Source organism: Chenopodium album, chromosome 22 (assembly GCF_948465745.1).
Source record: "Chenopodium album chromosome 22, dcCheAlbu1.1, whole genome shotgun sequence".
Taxonomy (NCBI): Eukaryota; Viridiplantae; Streptophyta; class Magnoliopsida; order Caryophyllales; family Amaranthaceae; genus Chenopodium; species Chenopodium album.
Window position 1 is genome coordinate 4,024,401 of NC_137855.1, and position 17,699 is coordinate 4,042,099.

General features: G+C 36.5%; 2 protein-coding genes across 2 annotated transcripts; both read right to left on the reverse strand.

Moving 5' to 3' along the window:
• Positions 1 to 2,614: 2,614 nt before the first annotated feature.
• LOC145605375 (protein AGENET DOMAIN (AGD)-CONTAINING P1-like) lies at positions 2,615 to 8,730 on the reverse strand. Its single transcript, XM_081661420.1, has 3 exons — positions 8,071 to 8,730; positions 3,274 to 3,717; positions 2,615 to 2,996 (listed from the first exon to the last, which is right to left on the reverse strand). Exons 1-3 carry the CDS (start codon positions 8,494 to 8,496, stop codon positions 2,976 to 2,978), a joined length of 891 nt encoding a protein of 296 aa, XP_081517546.1. The 5' UTR covers positions 8,497 to 8,730; the 3' UTR covers positions 2,615 to 2,975.
• Positions 8,731 to 10,150: 1,420 nt separating this feature from the next.
• LOC145605830 (putative pentatricopeptide repeat-containing protein At1g56570) lies at positions 10,151 to 12,885 on the reverse strand. Its single transcript, XM_081661893.1, has 2 exons — positions 12,264 to 12,885; positions 10,151 to 11,862 (listed from the first exon to the last, which is right to left on the reverse strand). Exons 1-2 carry the CDS (start codon positions 12,855 to 12,857, stop codon positions 10,651 to 10,653), a joined length of 1,806 nt encoding a protein of 601 aa, XP_081518019.1. The 5' UTR covers positions 12,858 to 12,885; the 3' UTR covers positions 10,151 to 10,650.
• Between the last annotated feature and the right edge of the window lie 4,814 nt (positions 12,886 to 17,699).

Sequence of the window (17,699 nt, forward strand, 5' to 3'; positions counted from 1 at the left end):
TTTTCATTTGTCAAATCAATTCTATGTTATCTATTGGAATATAATCTATCACTTTAGACATCATCATGTATGATTTGTATGAACAATTAAACATCTGTTTTCGGGTTTTGGATTCTAGAAATCGCGCATTCTAATACCATGAGCTTGATCTCTAACCCGATGTTTAGATACCACGAGTTGAACCAAACGCTCTATAAAGAGTTCGATTTGGTTATTATGTAGTTAAAATGTTTTTGAGTTGCCTATCTCAAGATGCACACAACAGATGATGTAGAGGGTGTTATTACTTGAATGATTAAGACAATTGAATGAGATTAAATATACAAAAATAGAAATGTTTGGGATTAATTAAGATGGTCAAATGTGTAACAATGGAAAGTTAAATATAAGTTGGTATAAACTCAACTAATCAAGAAGAAATGTGAAGTGAGAACGGAAGTGCTGATGCAAATAGCACCACAAAAAACGGAGCACCACAAAAACGGAATAAGAATTTTTTTTCTTTGACAATTGTTATATAAATAGACAACATGGATTTTAGATTGATTGCTGCAATAAAAGCTATTTTGCTTTAAAACTGGTCGTTCTTTTATTATACTTTCTTCGTTCTCTTTTAATCGCAATGTGGGAGATGTACGATTTTAGAAGAGGATAGAAATTAAGAACTATTGGTTAAATAAAGTAAAATTGTAATTAATGAATAAAGTACGTAACCAAACAAGAATGTGCTTTGATTTGAAATGGATCAAAATGCAAAACATAAGTACAGCATAGTTGCATACATCCCACCCAATGTTGTAAACCTATAAACTTTGCTAGTCTAATAAAAATAATTAACACATCAAACAGATACGTGTCGCGGTGTGGCACACAGGCTCCATGACTCAGGCCACACGAGGACATTACCTAGTATACATATGTTATAAGTACAATAAAGATGGGCAAATGTGTTCCAAATTTGCTTCAGTAACATAATGTTCACAAGCTTTAAAAAAAATTTAAAATTTTAGCAATGGCGGTGGTTTGGTTTAAGCAAGTGTGCTACTGAGAAACAACGAAAGGCTTGATCTCATAGAGTTCAATCCTCGTTCTAATGGTTTCACTCTGGATAGAATTTTCGCCGAAACAAGATCATTCTAGAGTCCTTTTATTTAATTCCTTTAGCATTAAGTATCCAAAGAAATAAAAGACAATGATACAATATACAAAGTTCATATACTTATTTTGTCTCTAATAATAGCAATAGTATAGTATTTAGTAAGGTGTCTTAACTATCCAACAGAAATAGCATCACGTTATCCTCAACTGTTTTGGGGTAATTGATCATAAATATAGACAAGTAAAGTTATAAAAAAAGAAGTATGAGACAAAGATGGGCTATTATCTAAAGTTATTGCACCCATAAACTGCAACTAGCCAACTACCAAGGCGCACATGTATATGAATTTCACTCGCAAATTCTTCCTACCCTTCTTTCTTGTGACTCGATAACAAAATCAAGACTGTCCGACATAAAGGATCAAATGAACTACTTATAAGTAAAAGATCAAATGAACTACTTATACGATTGCATTACGAATGAACTACTTATAACTAAAAGATCAAATGAACTACTTATACGATTGCAGCGTGTTGAGCTTTACATTATACACATATCAACTTTGAGCACATATTTTACAAATATGTAAGAAGTAATATGTAAAATGTATAGGGGTAAAGTACCTTTTTAGTAATCAATACTTCACCCAAACGTCTTCTAGTTTGGCTGACCAACAAATAAATTCTGGTTATTCTTGCTCCTCTGAGAATTAGCTGCTAGGTAAGTCCTTCCGCCTTCCTATGAACTGCGGAGTTTAACTTATTATGCTTTTGTCAACCAAACAACTTTCAATATGCTTTTAGTCAAATGACCACAAAGCATCCACAAATTTTTGCAGGTCTTAACTAAAAGCCAGATGAATTAACCCCCTGCCTAAACCTAGATCTAATACAATTTCATACAGCAATTATGCCTAAAATCACATATACATGTAACACATCCTCCGGTAGGCCATCTGCATTGCAACATCCTTGGCGTATCCTCACAAAATATATCATCACGGAGTGCTATTACACAAGTAAACCTCTATAACAGATATTGCTAGATAAACATGGATGCCATCAAGTTAGTATAAATGAGATCTGCAACTAACTCAAATATGGATGCACATCATGCAAAGTGAATGGAGGTTGTCTACGTATTACAACCCAATATTAATTATAGGAAGGTTGTCCACACATGCACCTCGAAACACAAATCATTCAAGTTGACACTGGCAGCCTTATATGTAGAGCTAATCGAGTATGGTCCAGGCGAGCTAGCCTGAAAGGCAAGGCCTTTTAGGGGCTATGGCCCGTCATTGATAGCATTTTATTAACCATTTTGCCATTTTGGTCTAAGGCCTGCTTTGCCTGATGCAGTCCGTCCCAATTTCCACAAGTTCAGGCTGACTCTTTTTATAGCCGGAATTGTGACTAGTCTCCATGGTCAATTTCAAAAGTATGAAATCTAGATCAATCACATAATCAGTAATCTGTTCTTCAACTAGAATTTACAATGGAACAATGATTGCAGATTAATTATACGGGATTTCAATAAATGGAAAGTCAACAATGTACACAACAGCAGCACCTAGGGAGGGTGCCACCATTTACAGATGACTAAGTCTACAGAACAACCATTACAATTTTGGGTCATCTTTTCAGACCACTTGATAGAAATCATATTGAATAGGGAGCCATTGCTAATCAAGCTCCAGCAAATCGGCCAAAGTGTGATGTTAGCACACTATTCGAATAAATTTCTCATTCTCACCCTAAGACAAAAACATGGCCTTGAAAAGAAGATGATGACAATTAACATATAATACAGAGTTTATAATACAATGGTTACCTACACATGGATCAGTTCAGGACACTCACGCAGACCATTCTCTTCAGCCTGACAAATCCATGGCCTGCAAAAAGAGTTCAGTGAAATATTTACTTCCCAGAAAAAACAGTCAAATACGATTATGTGAAATGAACAGATAGAAAAGTACTGGAACTCCTTCCAATTTCCAAGTGAATGGAGCTAGGAATGATCCCATTTGTCTTCTCCGTGGAAGTAGAGTATACAATTAAGGAAATTAATGTGAAACATACAACTATCTCTTCCATGCAACAAAACAATCAAAATAAATGCAGGGATTTTTGCTGGGGAAAAGATTTTGCCAGCAACCTAATAGTTTTTACCTTAGAAGCCATAACCCATTTTCCCTTGATCCAATCTTGATGCAGCCTCAGTTCATCATCCTTAAACTCCAGTTCCTCGTCTGTGGTTTTAAAGAAAACTAGATATTTTGAGCTACCAAGGACTTTGGAAATGATGCCCACCCACCACCCATCATTATAAAGGGCATCAACCTCTTCAAACTCCTTGAATTTGTTGACTTTTCCTGTCTTTGGAGGACGTGGCCTAATGTGCAGGGCATCAACCTCTTCTCTTACAAACTCTTTATCATCTTCTGTTTTAAGATCCTTATATTCAACAAGGAACTTGTCCTCCCCAAGCACCTCAACAACAGATGCAGCAAACCAAGCACCTTCAAAGCCATCTTCGTCACTGCTCACTTCAACTAAGCTTCCTTTGCTGAAAGGTTTCTCTTCTTTCCCCATGTCTTCTGTTGGCAGCACTGCCTGCAGTCAAATTGCCAATTATTACATTAAAAGCATGACAAGTAGTAAGAAAAAAAATGAATAAATCTGTTTTGTGCAAACTGCATGCATTATGTCAGATAAATAGATAATCAGTTTGCTCTAGCAAATTGGCAAAGAAAAAGCAACAAGTAATCATCCATTGAACCTAATTAAAGCTTTTTGCTAGATTTGTCATCACCAATGAGTTAGCAAATTTACAATATCTAAATTCCTTATTCTGATATGCGATAACACATCACTACTTGAAGTGTCAATGTTTCCGATTATCCCAAGCAGAATAATATGGGAAGTATGGCTATATTCATTACATATAGAGACATCCTTTCACAAAAGACTAGCATATGATTTATGCTCATGAAACCAACGAACCAACACAACTCAAGGGAAATCTGCCTTAAATCTTGAGTCAAACTCATTAAGCCTTCCTCAATTGTTAGACTGAGCATCATTAACAACATAGGGCCACTAAGAGATCCAAATCTCAGATCTCTAAAGACATCATTAAAATTATTGACTTAGGACCACTTCCTAAGTTATGGTGTAGCCTTCGATACAGAAAGTCATTATTACAAAGGGGTTTCAATCCCTATACCGTGCTGACAGGAATGGTGTAAACCCTAGTCTAAAAAGCCACATCCAGGCCATCTTTGAGATTTGTGAACAGGGTTCTGGCCTTTGTAATGACTTGCTTCACATTTTATCATCAAGGTCAGAGAGAATTGAGTTTGGCATTATACATTAGCAATGAGTGCATGCATCAAAGTACATACACCTCCATTGGTCTTTAATTTTGAGTACACATATGTCGACATGTACTTTCCTAGCCATTACACATATTATACCATGCCTCAATTCATGAACAACCAGAGGCATGCACCTCTCTTTGCAGTGCTGCACATACATACTTATAGTACAGAACTACAGATATTTATATGAGACAGGATGCATACGTCTACAACTAGTGGCCCTATGTAACTTCAACCCTTTTATTTATCTTGCAAACCAATGTTGGAGACTCTCAATAACCCAACAAACATGATATTCTTACCTGACAATTAGATTATCATGTCAACTCCTTAATTATTATGATCCACATGTGTAGAGGAAAACTCTAAAAAGGGAAGGCAGAGAAACTCATATGAAAAGACATTTGCTCACAAAGGGGTTTGTTAGGCTTGAGCCTTGAGACAAGAGCTATAACCAAAACAAGAACACAAGTAAATCAAACACGTATGTGTATTTGTAATGTAAAATGAAATGCAAAAGTTTTTAGAATCAAGGCAATTTGGTAACCACGAGAAGCACCTCAATACCTAATCTTGATGGTTCTAACAAAATATTCTCCATAGGTCAAATATACAAAATCGAACCATTTTCAAATATTTGAGACCAGGTGTCACATACTGTGATGGTAACGGGGATGCATCCCGGGGTCATGTCATATAATGATTTTGGAACCATATATGTTCACTAGTTGGTCACATGATAGCCTATGCAGGCCTCAAGTTATTGAAAGGAGGCGTATACCAAATTGGCTAAATTGACAATGTAAAGGTCAGTAAATGATTCCAACCACCCAAATGGCCTCCTAGAGTCTCGTGGGGTCCATGACAAACACCCCATTCTCTTTAAAAGTCAAAGATAGTCCAAAACTGAAGGTAATAATTAATGTTTTCAAATCTATTTTAGAAAAAAATTCCAAAAATAAAGTGAATGAGGGGGTGGTTCCCTGGTGTCATATAAATTGGTTTGGAACCATAGCAGGCCTACTAATGAGTAACGAGTGCATTGTTTACATTGGTAGCTAAGAGATAGTTTCAATCTCCACATCCTGTTAAGGTGTTGAGAATCATTCAAAATAAATCAGACCATTTTTAATACACGAAATCATACTACTTAAGTGATTGTAGGGGATGCATTCCAAGGTCATATATCATATTTGGAACTATGTATGGCCACTAGTCGGTCACATAGAAGTTTGTGGTGCCCTTGAATTAATAAAAGGAGGCGTCTACAATGTCAGCGAAATTGACAACTTAAAAGTGAAGTGGATGATTCCAACCGCACAAATGGCATCCTAGAGTCTTGTAGAATCCATGGGAAGCAGCATGATCTCTTTTTTTTTCGGGCCCAAAAAAGTCAAAAATTGTCCAAAACTAAAGGCTATAATCCATGCTTTTGGACCATATTCGGGATAAAAAAAAAAAAAAAAAAAAAAAAAAAAAAAAAAAAAATTGAAGTAAATGTTGGGGATATCCCCCTTAAGGTCATATAAGTTGGTTTGAAACTATAACAGGCATACCAATAGATTTATAAAGCCTTATAAAATGAGTTTGATTAAATTATATGGCTATTTTGGAATATGTTGCATTGGTTATAAAAAGCTACAAGAGATGGTTTCAATTATAACATTTTAGGTCCTATTAAGGTGTCAAGAATCCATGTTGAAAAAGGGCCACATACTCTGCAGAAATTGGACCTTTTCTTTCATAAAGATTTGAGACACAGTGTCAAAAACTCAAGTATACAACCACTAATTGGCCAAATAAAAGCTCGTGGTTGCCTTAAGTAAATGAAGGGAGACGTCTACAAAACTAGCTAAACTCACAATTTTAAGGCCAAGTGGATAATTCCAACCACCTAAAAGGCCTCCTATGGTCCATGGGAAGTTATACAACCTCTTTTTTTTCCAAACTCCAAAAGGCAAAAAATGGTATCAAATTGAAGGTTATAATCCACGTTTTCAAATTAAATTTAAAATTTTTTTTCCCAAAATTGTAGTGAATGTGGGGGGAAGGGGGTTGTCCTAAGGTCACATAAGTTAGTTGTCCGAAATAGAGATGTTGCTATTGTGTTGCATTGAGATAGTTTCAATCATCAACTTGATATCCTAGGGTCTTATTAAGGTGTGTGGAATCTTTCATTGGGCTATCAAACCTACACTCACTCATTCATTACTTACCATCCTATTATGTTGTTCAAATATGCATAACAAGGGTTGTTTATATATGTATATGTATTTGTTTCCACAAGACCACAACCATATCTAATTCTATGTAAATTTAAAACCTCAAAACCTTGGCACGTCTAACTTTAAGATATTCACCCTAAATCCAACACTAATCTTAATAACACATTAACAATATAGCATAATGGCACTACTAGTGATTATACCTAGAGATGGTGCGTGTGCATGCATGTAGTGCTATTGTACTTGTGCACTCTTCACTTAGCAACACGACTATGATTTAGAGATTAGATCCATTAAGGTTCCAAATGGATATAATGGAAAGATTAGAAATCTATTAAGATCTCACATAAATGTAAAGAGTGTGTGAATTGTCACAAGTCAATGTCAACAAAAAGAACAAAGAAAGAATATTATTTTTAATTAGAACAATTCCCATTTCAAGCTAGTCAATGCATTGATTCAATTGTTAAAATCTTTAAATAAATATGTTAAAAGTATACTTCCTCTATTTTTTTATACTTGCAACACATCACTTTTCACGCTTGCCGATGCATTATTTCAATCATATATATCTTTGATTACTAATATGTCTGAATCAAGACGAATCCAATATGATCCCACATGAACATTTTTTTTGCTTAATAATAACTAGCCATGAAACATATGAATAGTGTAAAAGTCAAACTGTTGAAAGTATTAAAAAAAACGAAACATCATTTTTAGTTCATGTAGCCGAGCCCACTTATGGGATTAAGGCTTTGATTGATTGATTGAAAGTATCAATCAAGATGATTTTACCAAGATTATAGTCCCTCCATCCCCTTTTGATAGTCCCTTATAGGCAAATTTTAGTCCAAAAATTTTCACCCCATTTGCTTTTTCCAACAACCATTAATATTAATTTTTTACCAAAATGCCCTCCAATTTGCAACAATACTTGTGCCAATTTAAATTTCCTAAATTTTATTTTCCTATGTACTTTTATTACTATACCTCTCTACTTTTTTACATGTCCAATGTCAATTTACTTTTTCAAGGTATTTTTACTATTCTTATATGTGTTTATTAATTCCCGTGAAAAATGTTCATAAGGGTCTATCAAAAGGGGACGGAGGGAGTATGTGACAATATCTTTTCTCAACTATCAATCATAATCTAGTCAAAGTCAAAGTGTTATAGGTAATAAAACAAAGATATAATATTTTATGAAATGAATGGTCTAAAATAATACATGCAACCTAGTATTTGAAAAGGAAAAAAATTAGGATCTTTAACCCATAAAATAGCACAATGTACAATCCATTAATAGGAAACACTAAATCCAAAAAATAATTATTAAATAAAAAAAAATTTGCTCATACCTCTTCTTCCAATGGAGGAACCCAATTTCCATGAACCCACTCTCTATGGAGCCGCAAATCAGCATCTTTGAACTCACTTTGTTCTCTAGTAGGTCTAAAATAGACAGAGTATTGACCACCTTGAAGAACTTGAGTTATAACACCTTCCCACCACCCATCATTGTATGAAACATCAACTTCATCATTCAATTCATAAACCCTTTTGCTTTCTCTTGGTGGGGTTGGCCTAATTTGTACCAAATCGACCTTTTCTTTTAATGGGGTTGATTCATCTTCAGCCAACAATGTCTCATATTCCACCATTACTTTCTTGTCATTTTTTGCTGGTGCTTTTACCACTATTCCTGGGAACCACGCCCCTCTAAAACCATCTTCATCAATGCTGATTTCAACCTTTGTGCCCTTTTTAAATTGGAAATTAGACATGGTTATATGGATCTTGAGTTTTGGTTTTATATGAAGAAAACAGGGATAACCAAGGGAGTTGAAGGAAAAGTTGAATTTTTTTTTTTTTTCTAATTTTTTTTTTTTTTTTTAGTGGGGGGTGTTGATAATTTGTGATTGGTATGGAGTTGTGAGGTGAGGAAGACAAACAATGGGGTAATTGTGAGGGAAAAGAGAGGAGTTAAGGAGGTGAGGGACTATGGGAATAAGTTTAGGGTTTTAAAAGTTGCTTTTATAGGGAGGTGATTAAAAATCGTGTTGGATCGGGTTTTTGTATAAAATCTTATGTCCAAATCCGTAAAATAATAACGAGTTTATAGGGCCAACGTGGGATTTTTGGGCTTTTTTTGGGGCTGCTCGGGTTTTAAACTAAAATTGTTGTAAGGCTTGCCCAATTCTGCTTTTTATAGGTCACATCATTGATGATCAACTATTCAACTCTAGTTTATATTGGAAAAAAATTTATATTCAATGATTTGATTTGATCTGATCTGAATTGATTGTAGATACAATTAAACTTATAGTATTTTACTTACATAAAACCTAATTAATGATGGATCGAGATGTAAAGTGTAAACAGACTCATCAATATTGATTGATTACTTACTCGTAAAGATAAGATATTGAATGAGTTAGGATTTACAATGAGACGAGTACAATCTATTAATACCAGCGTTTTATATTATTTGCAAAAAAGGAGAATTTTATGACCTGCAAATAATCCATTTCATATTTAAATCAGGAAAAAAGAATTTAATAATGCAAGGGTCAAAATATTAGGGAGAAATACAATTTATCTTGTTAACTTCACCTTTTCTTCATTGATATATATTTCTCTACCTTGTCGGAATTTATTATTATTATTTATTTATTTTAATCAGAATGAGAGGGAATTTGACCCTGTAATAATTTCTCGTACAAACACCTTCGATGTTTTCCACTAGGACAAGACGTTAGTTTTACACTTATTTTGTAAATAATCAATGTCACCATGATATAAATTTGTTTTAATGTTATTGGTTCATGATATATGGGTTTCTACTTCCAATGGGCTATGGAGTATTTCTTAGTTTAGCATTGAAAGGGATTGTTGAGAGGGCATTTGAGATCTTCTTGGAGATTAAAATATATGAATTGGTTCCAAATGAGATTACTTTTAATGGTACTATGAGTGTATAGTAGATAATGATCATCACCATTTCACTCACATGGTGAGAGAGCACAATATAGAACCAAATGTAGAAAACTATGGATGCATGGTAGACCTCCTTGGACAGGCAGGTTCTCTCAAAAACAGAGCAACTCATATGCCAATGAAACCTGAAGTCACCACTTCAGGTGTACTGCTTGGATTGTCAAAAATACGGTCACAACATTATAGGATAGAGAGGATTGGAAAGCTCATTGAGCTGCATCCTGAGAATATAATGTTGTCCAATATTGCCTCAAAAGGTGATTGGAATGGTGTACTTGAGATCTGGCACAAAAAGGGATAGTATGGAACAGAAAATACTCCAAGGTGGAGCTTAATTGAAGGCAATGGCTGTGCTTGAATTTTTAGGCAATTATTTGGGCACATCTTGCGACTAGCAAGATAAAAAAAAGTGAGACTGAATTTGAAGACTAAATCAAGCTAATTTGCTTTAGCAAATACAAGTAGTTTAATAAAAGAGACCTCAATCAGGCATATGATGTCACACAAGAATAAAGAATGTAACTTTGTATACTTTTTCTGTATTTCTTTGTTTCAGGTCTAAAAAGTTTTCCTGGAAACAAAAATCTTCACTCAGTCGATGCCCTTACGACTGACTTGTTACTTGGACTTTATACTTCCACGCCCAAAATCTTCATAGCTCTCCATTCCGTCAATCATTCCAAGACTATTTGCTATCTCTCACAATAAAGATACAATCCATATACAAGTACAAGCTTCCTGCTTGTATTAACTGATGTACCAGCTGACATCTTAACTGCTTGACTTATGAAGTTATGATTTGGCAGCCAGAAAAGAAATTGCCAGAGATTCCACCATATACCAGAGAAGCTAACCAACAGAAAGGGAATATAATTGATGCCAGAAAGGAAAGTTGCTAAGAAAAGACAGTCGGTTAAACTGCAATAGAAATATGATCTTCACTATGTCCCGTCTTCTAGGTCATGTAAGGAAAAGTTTAGATCAGGAACATACCCAACTGCTTCCATATGCAGAATCATCATGCTCAAAACCTCATAAACCCTCTCAGTTTGAGGTCCTAACTTATCTCCAACCGCAAAGCTGTAGACATCACTATTCAACTCAATCCAACTGCAACCAGGCTCTTTCCTGCCTCCTAATCCTTTCATTAATTTCCTCATTTTCGCAAAATCTCTCCATTCCCCTTCTGATGCATACAAATTTGATAACATCAGGAAAGTCCTGGCCATGTCTGGCCTTGCCTCTATCATGAATTGGGCAGCCAACTTGCCCAAATTTGGAAGCTTATGTGCCTTACAAGATCCAAGGAGTGCCCCCCAAACTGAGTCGTTGGGATCAATTGGCATATTTTTTATCAGTCCATAAGCTGCTTCAACTTTCCCAGCACGCCCCAGTAAATCCACCACACATCCGTATATATCCTGATCTGGAACTATATTATACTCTGTCAGCATAGAGTTAAAACACCTAAGACCTTCAATTACAAGGCCAGCATGGCTGCAAGCACTAAGAACTGCCATGATCGCGACTCTGTCAGGCCGTATGCCCGATCTGACCATTTCATTGAACAATTTGACAGTTTCCTCTCCATAACCATGCACTCCGTAAGCAATCATCATAGAAGTCCAAGAGACCAAATCTTTTGAGGACTGAAATTCAAATATTTTCCTAGATTCACTAATGCTTCCACATTTTGCATACATGTCTATGAGGGAATTCGCTAGTGCCATGTTCCTATCAAGACCTCTACGAAGAATATTCGCATGAATTTGCTGCCCACAATTCAAAAGTGATAAATCAGCACAAGCTGCCACTACACTAGTGAATGTGAAGCAATTGGGAGTAAAACCTTGTGACTCCATTGAGGTGAATACAGAGAGACACTTGGTGGAATTTGATCTTTTGTAGCCAGCAATCAAAGTGTTCCAAGTGATTAAATCTTTTTGAGACATCTCACTGAAGCATTGATTAGCTTCAGATAGACATTGACACCAACAATACATGTCTATAATGGAATTCATGACAGGGAGACTAGAATTAAGTCCATATTTAACAAGTGTAGCATGTAATTGCGCACCGTGGGAACTTGCTCCAGTTAAAGCACAAGCTTTAACAGCAATTGAGAAACTAAAGGCACTTTGCTCAGCTCCCTCCTGTTAAAAACTAAAACAGCATTAGGAAGTAGCACAACCCATGTAGTGAAATAAATTGTGTGGCATTTTCAGAAGCAATTAATTCACAATACAACTCTTCCACGGAAAGTCTGCCACATTCAAATTACAGTTATGATTGCAGGATAGACTTAACTAAAAGGTTCACATGTTCAAAAGGTTCCAGTATCCTACTAACGATTATCATTCATGTTATGCTAGTGGGTAGATACACTTTCATTTCCTCAAAGAGACTCTTAGATACGAACAAAGCCATTGAGCTCTTGGCTAAGCCAAGTTTACTAATCAAGTAATCAATCCGAAACACAAGCACTGCATTATGGGAGCAGCAAATTGGAAACAACAAAGAAATCACCCCATAATATGAGCTTTTAGATACTTACAGATAACATCTGCTGAAAAGCTCTTAGTCCACCATATCCATCACCTCGATGAGTGTATCCTGCAATCAAAGTTGTCCATGAAACACCATTTTTCGGGTAGACATGGTGAAAAACCATGCAAGCTTCATCCATATTATTACAACTTGTAGCATAAACATCCATCAAAGAATTATCAACATAAATAGAACCCACTAAACCAAGCTTTATAGCAATTCCATGAACTAAAGTCCCACAAGTATAACACTTCATCCCTTTACAACACTTCAACACACTAGAGACAGTAAAGGCGTTCGGCTTAACCCCTTCCTTCAACATCTCATTAAACACAGTCCAAGCTAATGAGTCATAGTTACATGATGTATAACCAGCTATCATGGTTGTCCAAGCAACAACATCTCTTTCAGGCATTTCGTCGAACAGTTTGCGTGCATCCTTGATTAAACCCTTGTCAAAGTATGATTTGATGAGATTAGTAGCTAAAAAAGATGGGTTTTTGGGTGAGAATGATGGGTTGGGTTGGGTCCATTGAAGGGCTTTGAGTACCATTGATGGGATTGGACGAGTGTAAGGGGTTGATAGTTTGACAGTGTTCATCTTTTTTTGTGCAACATCAAAGTTTAAAACCCAGAAATCCAATACAATTAGTATGGATTCTTATTTTTAAAGTTTGATTTGCGAAGAATTTGCGCCAAAGTGTAGGCGTCTGAAATTTGGGGTTACCTACACAAACGTAGTTCAAGTGTGTACTTCATGTAAGAAAGATTTAGATTTTTTTTTTATTAGAAAAATGGTGAGCCAAAATATATTAATCATGAGACATAGTGTCCGAGAGTACATACGGAGCAATTGACATGGGACAATGATTAACCCAGATATAAGAAAGATTTAGATTAGTGCACTATTAAGCTATTGCGCGATTAGTGCACTATAAAACTATGGAGTAAATATTTGTTACGGGACATATGGGGATAGGAGGCTAGAGCATTTGGATAATTCTCTTTTGGTTATTGGAAATAAATGGCGGTAATGTCCATAATGGGAGAGAATACTTGTTAATTTTTTTTTTTTTTTTTTTTTTGGTGTTCCACCCGGTTCACCCTTTGGGCTAATCCGGATTCGAGGATCAGTTCTGGGTGGTTAGGTTCCATTCCTCTCCCAATTGTTGTTGCGGGGGATCGAACACGGGTCCTCCCTACCAAGTGTAGTCCCAATCACCACTACACCAACACTCAATTGGTAGAATACTTGTTAATTAGGCTGATTGACAAACTATATGAATCAGGGGGTATATAGGTCATTTTATTTGTTTAGTTAGGGGGATAATGTTGTAAGTCTCATGATCCCTTTCTTCCTCCCTTCTCCATTCTCCCATTACAACAACCCATCTTCTTCCTTCATGAAATCTCTATTGCAGACCACCGCCGCCACCACCTATGGTGGTTAAAAGAGGATTTCCCTAAAGGATTGATATGAGACCCTAATATACACTCTTTTTTCTACTAGGGTATCATTTTGTTATTGGGGGCATTCCACCATTGTTGTTGAAAAAGAAGACGAAAAGGAAGGCCGGTGGTGTTAGGGTTTCTCCTCTCTCATCCTTTCGGTGGTGGAACGGGGAAGCCTTCATAGTTAGTCGGCGGGAAGACAGAGTGTATCGTCGTGGTGCTCAAGTGGATCGGTGGTTGTCAGAGAGGTGGTTGATTGGCTTTAGATTTAAATTGTGGATGAATTGATTAAAGGAAATTTTGACTTTTGCTACCTCACAAACACCTCGATTTCAATTTTGCTACCTATCAAAACTTTTATTTTATTTTGCTACCTAACACTTGCCCTTTTTTTAAATTTTGCTACCACTGAATGGAATCCGTTAAGGAATCTGTTAAGTGGGTCCATAACGACACGTGTCGTGTTATTATTGGCCCAAAAAAAAAAAAAATTAAAAAAAATAAAAAAAGGAAAAACCTAAACTACCCAGCCACCACCCCCGCGCCACCACCCCCTTCCCCCCACCTCACCGCACCCCTCCCCGAAGCCACCAGCCGCGTCGCACCACCACCCCCTACCCACCGGAACCCTTCCCCTCCCTTTCCCGCAACCGCCTCGCCCCCAAAAACCACCAAACCCAAAAACGCACCACCACCCCCTACCCAAAAACGACCACAAATTTGGCCTTAAAAGGCCGAAATCGGCCGATCAAGGCCACTGAGCCCCAAAATCGGCCAATTTCGGCCATTTGTGGCCAAATTCGTGGCCATTTGGGGATCTAGGGTTTTGGGTTTGGTGGTTTTTGGGGGCGAGGCGGTTGCAGGAAAGGGAGGGGAAGGGTTCCGGTGGGTAGGGGGTGGTGGCGCGACGCGGCTGGTGGTTTCGGGGAGGGGTGCGGTGAGGTGGGGGGAAGGGGGTGGTGGCGCGGGGGTGGTGGCTGGGTAGTTTAGGTTTTTCCTTTTTTTTTATCTTTTTTTAAATTTTTAAAAAAAAATTTTAAATTTTTTTTTTATTTTTTTGGGCCAATATTAACGCGACACGTGTCGTTATAGACTCACTTAACGGATTCCGTTAAGTGGTTGCAAAACTTAAAAAAGGGCAAGTGTTAGGTAGCAAAATAAAATAAAAGTTTTGATAGGTAGCAAAAGTGAAATCGAGGTGTTTGTGAGGTAGCAAAAGTCAAATTTTCCTTGATTAAATGAATGGGGTAGTTGGGAAGGTCAAATATTTTGGTGGGAGTAATTAGTTTAGGGTAATATGTGCTAGTGGTAAATTAGGGCCTGTTCTCATTGACTGAACTCAGCTGAACTGAACAAAATATTTTATAAGAGAAGGAAATTAGGAGTTGAGCTGAACTGAATTTCAACGTAAGAGAACAGGGCCTTAGTTAAGCTATGCTCTATTTTTAGGCTTCAAGATAAGAAAAGGAACTCGTTTTATTATGTTAGAGAGAATAGGTAGGTGAGCCTAATTTAGTAAAGGTAGAATTAGAGATTTTGACAAGCTTTGTATCCTTTATCAATGAATTACGCTTGTCTTAGTTAAAATCAACCATTTATGTGGTCCTATGTAAAATGAATATGTAAAAATTTAATCACAAATTTTTGTATGCGGCTGGCCACATGGTGCGGCAGGGGTTACTTGTATGGTGTTACTATAGGTGTTACTTGTTTCTGGGGTTACTTGTATGGGTGTTACTGGTTTTGTCAGGGGTTACTTGTAGGTGTTACCTGTATTCCGGGGTTACTTGTATGGGTGTTACTGGTTTTGGTCAGAGGTTACTTGTAGGTATTACTTGTACTATGGGGCTACTTGTATTGGTGTTATTAGTTTTGGTCAGGGGTTACTTGTAGGGTGTTATTGGTTTGGTACGAGATTTTGGTCTGGGGCGGTTACTCAACCCATTCAAGTGTTCCATACAAGTAACCCCAGAATACAAGTAACATTCTACAAGTAATGATATGTCTAGTTTATGTAGTATTTTACCCCCGTCCCTTGGTCATTATTAGTAGTGTTTTTGGCTCTTTAGAGCCACTTTTATTACTAATATGTGTTTTCTAGTGTTTTCGTAGTTTTGGTTGAGTTTTGTAGGGAATTGCACCTTTGGAGTACTTTCCCGGGATTTTATGGAGCAACTACGAGCATTGGAGGAGCACGGCCATCTTTCGTAGCCCAAGATCGGTTAGAGTAATCAAACCGGTGAATAAGGGCTCGACTTGTGTGAAGACGAGGCATTTGGACCGAATGATTAAAGCCCCAAAGAGGATATTTGGTTTGGGCCAAGTTACGAGCCTAAACGAGGAGTCCAAGCGGCCCAAGGGGGTCCGCCCGATGGTCCGCCCGGTGGTCCGCCCGATGGCGCGCCCGATCGGGCAAAGAAGACTTATATCGCAGCAGCTCTTCGCCCGATCAAAAAGGCGCGCCCGGTCGGGCGGTGTGGCGCCCGGTCGGGCGGTGTGGCGCCCGGTCGGGCGCGTGTCTCTGATAGATCTTTTAAGCATCGTTTAGTTTGTTTTAGTTTAGGATTCTTGCTTATTATAAATATGTTTTTGTTAAGCAAGTTTAGGATTCTTTTTTACACTTCCTTATTCTTTCTTTACTTTTGTAATTCTTTCTCTTAGATTTTCTCTCTCTACTTAAGCTTATTTTCTCTCTCTACACTATATACTTTGTTGTTTACTCAACTCTTTATTCTGATTACTTTGGTAACGATTTCTTTTCTCTTAATCTCAGTTATTTATTTTATTCCTTCTATCATGTTTTATTTTATTGCTTTGATTAGTTTAGATTTAATTATGTGTGAGTAGTTCTCTTTCTAGGGTTTATGGGGATCCATAAATAATATGAAGGGGTAATTTATTGTTGTTAATTATCAATGCTATATTAATTTCCTATTGATTGATTTAATGCTCTGTGACTAGATTAGGCCTGATCTTTTATGCATGAGTTTAACAATATTGATTCGAGATTCGAGAGATGAGAATTGATGTTTAGGTCTAGTTTCAATAGGCAGGTTAATCTATAAATGGTTAAGTCGAGATTCGAGAGATGAGATTTAATACCGGTAGATTAATTCTGTGATTGTAATACGTAGCGAAAGCCCTTTATTATCTGGTTAATTGATGCATTAATGATTGGTTATTATGTTTTACCCTGGAATATTATTTATTGGTGAACTTATGCCCTAGGTCTTTAATTCATTGATTCCTCTTATTTAATTCTCCCTACTTATATTCTTCGTAGTATAATCTTTAAATCACAACAAATTGTTACTAATAATTTAGATTGCTATTAATTAATTAGGAATAGAAAGACTAGTTTTCCTGTGGATTCGACCCTACTTCCCTATCTACTTTAGTTAGAGGACTTAGGTAATTACTTTTGATTAGGTGATACGACTTTAGCCTGTCAAGTAACACCTACAAGTAACTCCAGAAACAAGTAACCCAGAATACAATTTTTTTTTTCAAGAGTTACTTGTACGATGTTACTAGTTTTGGTCAGGGGTTACTTGTAGGGTATTACTAATTTTGGTCGGGGTTACTTGTAGGGTGTTACTGGTTTGGTATAGGGCATACGTACAAGCAACTCTTGAACAAGTAACTCATACAAGTAACCTTGAATAAGTAACTCATACAAGTAACCCATGCATACAAGTAACACTTATATAAGCTAGTAACGTAACTCATATAAGTAACCCTTGAATAATTAATCATACAAATAACCCCTGAATAAGTAATCCATACAAGTAACCCCTTAAAAAAAAAACAAGTAACCCCTAAAAAATACAAGTAATCAGTAATAACTCTTGAAAAAAATAAAACAAGCAACCCCTTAATGATACAAGTAACCCCTGAATAAGTAATTCATACAAGTAACTCTTGAAAAAAAAAATATAAGTAACCCTTAAATAAATAATCATACAAGTAACTCATGAAAAAAAAAAAATAT

Bases quoted from the DNA above. Each gene is read 5' to 3' on its own strand.
- LOC145605830 (XM_081661893.1), bottom strand. From the start codon at position 12,857: ATGAACACTGTCAAACTATCAACCCCTTACACTCGTCCAATCCCATCA. The intron at 11,863-12,263 runs GTAAGTATCTAA...AGTTTTTAACAG, and splicing joins CTTTTCAGCAGATGTTATCT to GAGGGAGCTGAGCAAAGTGC.
- LOC145605375 (XM_081661420.1), bottom strand. From the start codon at position 8,496: ATGTCTAATTTCCAATTTAAAAAGGGCACAAAGGTTGAAATCAGCATT. The intron at 3,718-8,070 runs GTATGAGCAAAT...ATTTGACTGCAG, and splicing joins TTCCTCCATTGGAAGAAGAG to GCAGTGCTGCCAACAGAAGA. The intron at 2,997-3,273 runs GTAAAAACTATT...CTCTTTTTGCAG, and splicing joins AATGGGTTATGGCTTCTAAG to GCCATGGATTTGTCAGGCTG.